The sequence below is a fragment of the Zingiber officinale genome, chromosome 4A (genome assembly GCF_018446385.1).
Source record: "Zingiber officinale cultivar Zhangliang chromosome 4A, Zo_v1.1, whole genome shotgun sequence".
Taxonomy (NCBI): domain Eukaryota; kingdom Viridiplantae; phylum Streptophyta; class Magnoliopsida; order Zingiberales; family Zingiberaceae; genus Zingiber; species Zingiber officinale.
Window position 1 is genome coordinate 140530785 of NC_055992.1, and position 8778 is coordinate 140539562.

The following is an 8778-nucleotide window of genomic DNA, read 5'->3' on the forward strand; positions in this document are numbered from 1 at the left end:
ATACATCTACTAACACAAAATGCATTAAACCTACCTAAGGTGTCTTCCTTTAAGCCAACACAATAGTTTAACTTAGTAGTGTACATAGACCCAAGAAAATACTAGGAACTTTAGTCGAATAGATAATTACTTAATCATCCTTAATAACTCAAAATTAGGTTTATTAATCAAATGATACCATATGACAATTGATTGGTTTTATCCAATCAATTATCATAATTAATTTGAAAGCTTACTGTATGTAATTACATGATATATATATATATATATATATATATATATATATATATATATATATATATATATATATATATATATATATATATATATATATATATATATATATATATATATATATATATATATATATATATATATATATATATATATTGTTAATTTTAATGCATTATGCTTGATGATGATTCTTTAATGGTTTTAATTGATTATAAAACATTCTAATCAATTGATTAAGCTTTTATTCGATTACTCAAGACTTTTAATCAATTGGAAATAATTTTGTGGTGAGTTTAAAGACTTTTAATCAATTGGAAATAATTTTGTGGTGAGTTTAAAGTTGTTAATCGATTGGAAAAAATTTTCAATCGATCAAGATAACTTTAATCAATTGACCAATCAATTTCAATCATTTCTATTACGATTTTAGTCTATTAATCAATTAGAAAAAATTCTTAATTAATTGATAGTAAAATTTTATCGCCACTCAAGGCTTTTAATTGATTGACAAAATTACCAATCGATTGGTAGCCTCAATCAATTGATTTGATTGATCATAAATTAATCTTTTATTCGATCTCATCGTCTCGATCGATTGGTAAAATTCACCAATCGATTGGTGTCAACTGAATTGATTGGATCAATCGATTCCCATCGATTTTGTTTGCTATTTTTGCTTGGCAATCGATTGCCCAACCAAGAAAATCGAGTCATCGCAATATGACCTAAAATTAGGTTAATTACGGTGGTTCTTCCCAAAGATGGCGACGGTTCACCACTGCTCTTCATGAAATACACGAATATCATTGAAGATCAAGCCTTTCCTAGGTTTTTCTTATCAAAAAATTTTGACGATCAAACATGGTTCATACCAAAAAAAAAACTTTATCTAGCATGAACAAAATAAATCGAAGAAAACCCAAAATTGTATTGCCATAAAATCGAAGAAATAAAGCCTTTGCTCTTATACCAATTGATAGAACTTGAGTTTTCTTCTAACCTCATGAATTCTAGGAATGAAATAAGAACTCTAATAGAGAAAACATAAGACATGATCTATTTTCATTGAAAACATGACACAAGAAAATAAATACATAATCTGTAAATTATGAAGAACTTGAATGTAGTGGAATTGTCATTATTCTTCGTGTAGTGCTCGTTAATTTGACGATCTTGCGGAGGAAGAAGGAGAAGAAGGTTAGTCTTTTGAAGGAGTTACAGTTGACAACATCGAAAGCTCTCTCGTCAATGGGGGAATAAGGACTCTGTCAAAATTACCCCAATCCTATGGAGACCAACCCATTATATAGTGTGCATCCATTATTAGTCCATAAATGATAATAGATGTAGGTAGTAGGATTTACACATATGAGGTCAACATCCAATAACCCAATATCGAATAACCTTAAGTTAGATCATTTAACGAGTTTCAGTATCATAAGTCTTAAATCACATGTGAGTCCACCTTAAGAGATATTAAATCCAACATAAACACCCCACCACAAAAGTAGTAACTGATAGGATTTAACCAATTTTATCCAAAAACAACTAAGTATCCTAAATAAAATCAACAACATTCTCTAATATACAACTACTCAACTAGCAAAAGTGAATGATACAAATCATAATTCAAAATCAACAAACCACGAATGAAAATCTTCATGACCAAAAACGTGTTACGATTAGTGCACTAGAGGAGGGAAAGTGAATAAGCACAAACATGTAAAACAATTCCTTTTGATTTATTCTTGCAAATGCAAGTTCAAATAATTTGTTATCTTAATAATTAATCAATACACAACAAACCAATGCTAACATTGCGAATTTCCCTTAGCCCTTGATTGCTTTACCTCTCTTAGTCATTGATCCACTATGATGTTGCCTTTGTCGCGCTTAATCCCTAGCTATCAATGAGATTTGACTGTGCATGTACCTTATGGATCATAGAGTTCACATGGCCACCTCTTCTCACATTATGTCACATAAAAGGTCAATTGTTAACCCTTCTCACTATCTCTCCCCTATGAAACTATAACATCTCAAGTTCCATAGGTAGAATTATTTGGAGGATAGATGCACCTTCCGTGGCTTAGTGGAGGAGACGTAAAAGTATGTGTTCTTCATTTACTAGCCAGTTAGTTGTAGACTAGGATCAAGTGATGGCTAGACATGTGATACGAGATGAGCACGTACAAGAGAATGCTGAGAGTCTTCATGCTTCACTATCGGGGACTAGCAGTTTGGTGAAGGCTCAACACCCTGTCATATCATCCATGATTCACCTTGTTTACCAGGCAAGGAACATGAACATATTTGAGAAAGTAGAAGTGGTATTCAAGAAAATACAAGTACATATATAATATTCCTAAATATCTACTCAGAACACTTTGTCAGACATGAGTTTCAATCTTGAGATATCATTGTACATTTTACTACTTTCTATACATATTTATTGTTCAAAAAAAAATTCTCAAATTTCATTTATCACTGCTATGAAAAACATTGGATCTAGTTAGAGAATTTCCTATGTCAAGATCTCTATTGCTAGACTTATGCGTATATGAGACTGCCCAATTTTTTTTTTTTTTTGTAATCTAGGTATCTAACTCTTGTGATTCAACTAATCCTGAAAATGATCGATTCGACCCCATAAAAATTTTTCACCTGCCATTAAGGTATTTCTAAGAAGTATAGGTGGGCACGGAGGAAACCCAACATCGCTAAAGGTTCGAACTTCGCAAACATTCGGAAAAGTTCTACGTGAGATTCGAACCCTCGCTATATGGAAAAGAGCCTGGGGGCAAGATTGTCCAACTCTTGCTAAGTAGGCTAGATAAGAGGTAAACTTTCATCATAGAATTCATTGATTGTCCTCATTCTTGAACCGAGGTAAATAATATCGCTCCCTATTTTTTCCCAGCTCAGATCCTTTTACGGACCAGAGAAGAAGCCACTTGTATATATTGATGGAGAGTCATGGCTCCCATCTATAAAATAGGTGGGGGTCATAATTTCCTATCAATACATGTAAATGATTCTCCCCTAATGCACAAAAAAACAGGTCAGAGGATCTACCTTCACTTTTTCCACCTCCCCTTTTCCTTCTCATGTTTCCTCTCCTTCCCTACCAATTATTTCTTCTTCATGTAAATAGAGTCTAAATGGGCCGGAGGCCCAAATCAAACCCCTGGAACTTGACTACTTAGCCAGCCTTCTCTTCCCCGTTTCCACGGCTATAAATATCCACCATTTCCCTCCTCCTCGTCGATGCGATTTCTTCCCCCATTTTTTTCTCCTCAATCCCTTCCTCTCGTGAGACCTAACATCCTCTAATCGGACGGTTTTTATTGAGCTTATGCAGCGGAATCGACCTCTGCGATCGGAGAAATTAACAACGAGCACTTCGCTTGCAGCGGAGGCTGCCGCCAGAGATGGGTCTGCGGCCGGGAGGTTCTGGATCGCCTGCCAGGAGGAGGCGGTGTTCGCGTTGTATACTCCTTTTATGGTGTGCCTGGCGGCGGGGAAGCTGGGTCTAGACGTCTTCCGCAACTACATTGCCCAGAATGCGCGCTTGCTAAAGGCCTTCGCTCAAGCGTGAGTGTAAATATTCTTCGGCGCTTGTGTTTTATTGATGGTTTTATCTCCGATTAGCAGTCGCAAATCGAAATTTTCTACTCTCTTGCATTTTGTATGTGTGTGTCTGTGTGTCTGTGTGTTTGATTCCTGCATTGGGTTAAACATTTCTTGTTTGATTCTTTTTCTGAATTTGTATAGCTACCAGATGGCGGAAGGATATGCGGATGACGATGAATCCAAGGCTGTATTCAAACAATTGAGGATTTCTGTTCTTAAAAGACTTACAATGAATGATTCAGTATCCCGAGTAAGATCTTGAGTATTCTTTTCATTGATCACATTCATATCATATATTTTCTTAAATCCTTTTTGTAGTCATTGCATTGACGAATGCTTTTTTCTTTGTTTTACATATGGTTCGCTGAGATGAATGCTAATAGGCGAGTTAATTTTTTTAAAATCGATGCATGTTGAGTTATGAAGAAATTCTCTTTGTTTGTATTAGTCATGTTAGTAATCTGCGATTTGTGTGAGGGGAAGGGAAGTCAATTTGTAAAGTAGTGATTGATTTGGATTGCTTAAAAGTCAAGTGGTTTCTAAATTCATGCTTTTCAAGAGACAAACATGGACAAGAATATTGAGTTCGGATTTTTAGAGTGGACTACAGTTTATTGCTAATACAATTATATTTTCCAATGGGCTCACTTTCAGTTATTTGTACCTTTTATTTTACTCTTTTGTAGTTCTTTTTGTTCTTGTTCACTTTCAAATTTCAAAGGACTACATGTTATCAATCTAGAATTTATTAAGAGAGATCTTCTTTTTTTGGTAGGATAGATTGGGATATCTGCTAAACAGGGTGAACAAAACTAATCTTGGCTGGGACTTTTGGTTTTGCAATATTTTAGCATCTACATATCTTGTATTAAGAAGGGGAACCTTGGCGCAATTGTAATGTTGTTGCTGTGTGACCTGGAGATCATGGATTCGAGTCGCATAAACAACCTCTTGCAATGTGGGGTAAGATTGTGTACAATAGACCCTATGTTGTCCGAACCCCAAATTGGCAGGAGTTTAATGCACTGAGCTGCCCTTACATATACTTGTATTTAGGAATATGCATTTGATGTCATACCTGTGTTTTGGTTGAATTATTTCTGCCAAACAGAGTGAACCAAACTGATCTTGGCTGGGTTTATTGGTTTTTGCAATATTTTAGCATGTAAGTATACTTGTATTTAAGAATATGTGTTTGATGTCATATCTGTGCTGTTGAAACTCATATCTACACAAGAGTCACCACCCAGTTATATAACAAAAGATAATGCTAGGGTTGGAGAAGTGTTTTTAATTTGATGTTGGTAGAAATTAAACCTTCTCTTCAAAAACATATTCCGCTGTTCTTTCAGTCGTTACTTTTAGTCGTTAAATTGTTTTGACATGCATGCTCCCCTTGCTCAGACTTCGATTGAGAATTTGAAATTATAAGTGCATTTTTGTAGATGGTTCATTCACCAATCTTTGAGAATTGGGATCAGCTGATGCTACTGATACCTCTTTATTTAGCTTTAGTTTGTTGTTCCCGACTCTGGGCTTGAAAAGTATTGATCAAATGGACAGTGGACAACAAAATAGCTGGCAATTGATAGCAGTATAACACCTTAGTCTCCATTTAAATTGACATGCCTAGCCTCTTAACTGTAATGGATATGCACTTATCTTTTATGTGTTAACCAATATTCCCACTCTCTTCCTGTTAGCATATGTTAATACCCCTGCTTATAAAGTTAGTTAAAAGAACTAGCTGTGCAGGAATGGGGAATTGCCACCAGACAAGAGGTAATTCCCAATTCTGCAACACTGAAGTATACTGAATTCCTGCTTGAAACTGCTGCTGGAAAAATTGAAGGGGGGAAAGGTTCTCTTTTAATAGACACTCCCTTTGAGAAGACCAGAATTACAGCATATACAGTTGGTGCTATGACTCCTTTCACCAGACTTGTTGCTTATTTAGCCAAAGAACTTCATTTCCATTTGAAACACAAAGGAAATGATCATCCGTGCAAGAAATGGATCGACATATATGCCTCTGCAAGTTTTGAGGTATCTTGGTATTATAATGATGGTTGTTATTTGTCTTGTTTTTTGTAATCTTTTATTTTCTCTCCCTTCGCAGGCATCTGCTGTGCAAATAGAACAGTTGTTAGATAAACTGAGTGTTTCACTGACGAGTGAGGAACTTGCAATTGTTGAAAAGCTTTACCGTCAAGCTATGAAACATGAAATTGAATTCTACAGTTCTCTTCCAATTGTCCAACCTGCATTGGTTCCATTGCTGAAAGTGCATGATCTGACTCACCACCTGGTTATCTTTTCTGATTTTGACTTGACATGCACTGTGATTGATTCTTCTGCTACGCTAGCAGAGATTTCTATCTCAATTTCATCCAGGGCCAGTCCAAGTGGAACTGATGATGATAATCAGAATGCTCAGGTGTCATCATCTGATGTGAGGACTGCCTGGGATGCTATTGCGAAGCTGTATACTGAGGAATTTGGGCAATGTATTAAAAGCATAGTTCCATCAGAACAGGGTAGCTTTATTATAACTATGCTAAATTCAACTTCAGTTCAGTAACTGAAGATTATTGTGAAAATCTACGTACCACCATTATGTGCTGTTATTCTGACGCATCTTTTTCGGTTTATTCAGATGCAGCTAAGACATTAGATTATGAAAGCCTATACAATAACCTTGAGCAGATTTCCGTCTTTGAAAAAAGAGCAAATTCTAGGGTTATAGAGTCAGGGTTGCTAAAAGGAATAAGCTTAGAAGACATAAAAAGAGTTGGGGAGCTTTTGGTCCTCCAAGATGGCTGTAAAGATTTTTTCCAGGAGTCTGTAAAGATGAAAGAAAAATTCAATGCTGATTTTCATATACTGTCATGTTGTTGGTGTGCAGATCTTATGAGATCAGCCTTCTCCTCAGGTAAATATTCCGTTGCTCTTTTTTTTTTTTTTTTTTTTTTTTTTCTCTTCCCCTTTTGAATTCCATTTCTTATCGTTTGTGTTTCATTTTTTTTCTACCACAAAAAAATAGTGTCCTAAGAAATTATCTCATATATGTTTTCTTCCTTCATAATGTAACCAGTAGCTGGTTTCAATTACTAAATTCCAGGTTTCAAAATGTAAACAGGGAAAATGATCTCCCCAAGGTAACTCTGATGGTGGATCAGTAATCTCTAATTTGTTTTATTCCGTAATTTACACAAAAATTTAGAAAAATAAGCTATGACGGAAAGTTTAAAATGAAATTTGTAAAAATATACGACATGCAGCATTAGTCCACACGTTCCATGCAATAATAGTAAATTGTTCTTTTGTTCTCATTCAAGTTTTTGAAACTTACACGAGTTACCTTTTGTCTCATGAAAAGTATGTCTTAGCAATTTTTTAAGTCGATTTGTCCTCCATTTATCATTTATTTCTGTTAATATGCCAATATTATTCCAAATATAACAGTTGCCATTAGCATCAGCTACTCATTGTTGAGTTAAAGCTCAACGTTTTTATTTTCTTGTCAATTTGGAGAGTTCAAACTTAAGCTCGATGACTAACATGCTTAATCTGAATCTGTCATCATTCAGTTGGTTGTTTGAATGCTTTGAACATACACTCTAATGAGTTCATCTACGAGGAATCAATTTCAACAGGAGAATTTGTGAGGACAATTGAGTCCCCCACGGACAATGTTGAGACATTCAGAAACATATTAGCCAACCTTGGTAGCAGTAAACAGCCTTTGTCCGTCTTCATCGGAGATTCAATTGGTGACTTGCTGTGCTTGCTGGAAGCGGATGTTGGAATCATCATCGGTTCTAATTCAAGCTTGAGGAAAGTTGGGGAGCAATTTGGTGTATCTTTTGTTCCACTTTATTCTGGTCTGATAAAGAAACAAAGTGAAGTCGCTGGTGAGGACTCCCTTGTTTGGAAGGGACTATCCGGTGTTCTCTACACAGCATCGAGCTGGACTGAGATTCATGCCTTTCTTTTTGGGGCCTAAGTTTTTTTTCTCCAGATGGCTCCTCCTTTCAACTTGAATGAAAAGGGAGTTCATGCAGAGGCCTTTCATCATGCTCAGGTAACACTTAGTTTTCAAAATTAGTTACTCCTGCGTTACAAATTTTGTCGGTGTCTTCGAGGTCTCTCCCTCTTTTTACAAAATTAGTTACTGATGGAAGGTTTTGTTTCTGTTGTTTCATTATGTGCAGGCAACTTTTTTTATTCGCCGTGCATCCTCTCTAACATCTCTTACAAAACTACGACACTCACAAATGTTCATTTTTCTTTTAAGATTAGGATCAACTTTACACAGTGTACATTTTTTTTTCTTTTTAATTGTTTTTGTAAATACTGATATTGTTTGATATAATAATGATGAATGCGTACATATAGTTGATCTGCAAGCATACTTCATTTCAGTAGCTTGCAATTTGTCCCTTTTGATTGAAGCATCCCAACCCCGTCATTTCCTTTCATTTGAATCCAATTCTCCGAGTTGTCATCTGCAACTTTCTCTTGGGACATACATGATGAATCCACTTACTACAATTCATAGGTTGTTGTAGCTACAGTATAGTACAGTTTACTATAGCTATTTGGTTCGACCATAAATTAGGTTGAACCAAAGATTATGCTTATATCTTGCTTGTGTTCTTTGATTAGAATAAGTGTTATAGTAAAAGATAGATTACTTTCATCTCAGGTGTTTTTCATAATTCGTCTACATATTATGTGAAAGAAGATAAATTACGAGATCAATTTATAGCCGATTGTCAAATGGGTAGGGGGTGGGAAGAGTTTTACCCTTAGGGCCTATGCCATCGAAAATTAATCTCTGTCTCATTATAGTAAATCTTCCACCTTATAGCCAACTAAGCCCCCTAGAGACAATAAGCTTTCCTTGTG

General features: G+C 35.4%; 1 protein-coding gene across 1 annotated transcript; it reads left to right on the plus strand.

The window, feature by feature from the left end:
- The first annotated feature begins 2393 nt into the window (after positions 1-2393).
- On the plus strand, positions 2394-8185 carry LOC121972850 (bifunctional TH2 protein, mitochondrial-like). Its single transcript, XM_042524474.1, has 8 exons — positions 2394-2564; positions 3596-3828; positions 4009-4117; positions 5623-5913; positions 5987-6404; positions 6530-6799; positions 7458-7951; positions 8082-8185. Exons 1-7 carry the CDS (start codon positions 2394-2396, stop codon positions 7871-7873), a joined length of 1908 nt encoding a protein of 635 aa, XP_042380408.1. The 3' UTR covers positions 7874-7951; positions 8082-8185.
- The last annotated feature ends 593 nt before the right edge of the window (positions 8186-8778 follow it).

Bases quoted from the DNA above. Each gene is read 5' to 3' on its own strand.
- LOC121972850 (XM_042524474.1), top strand. From the start codon at position 2,394: ATGGCTAGACATGTGATACGAGATGAGCACGTACAAGAGAATGCTGAG. The intron at 3,829-4,008 runs GTGAGTGTAAAT...GAATTTGTATAG, and splicing joins CTAAAGGCCTTCGCTCAAGC to CTACCAGATGGCGGAAGGAT. The intron at 5,914-5,986 runs GTATCTTGGTAT...CTCCCTTCGCAG, and splicing joins ATGCCTCTGCAAGTTTTGAG to GCATCTGCTGTGCAAATAGA.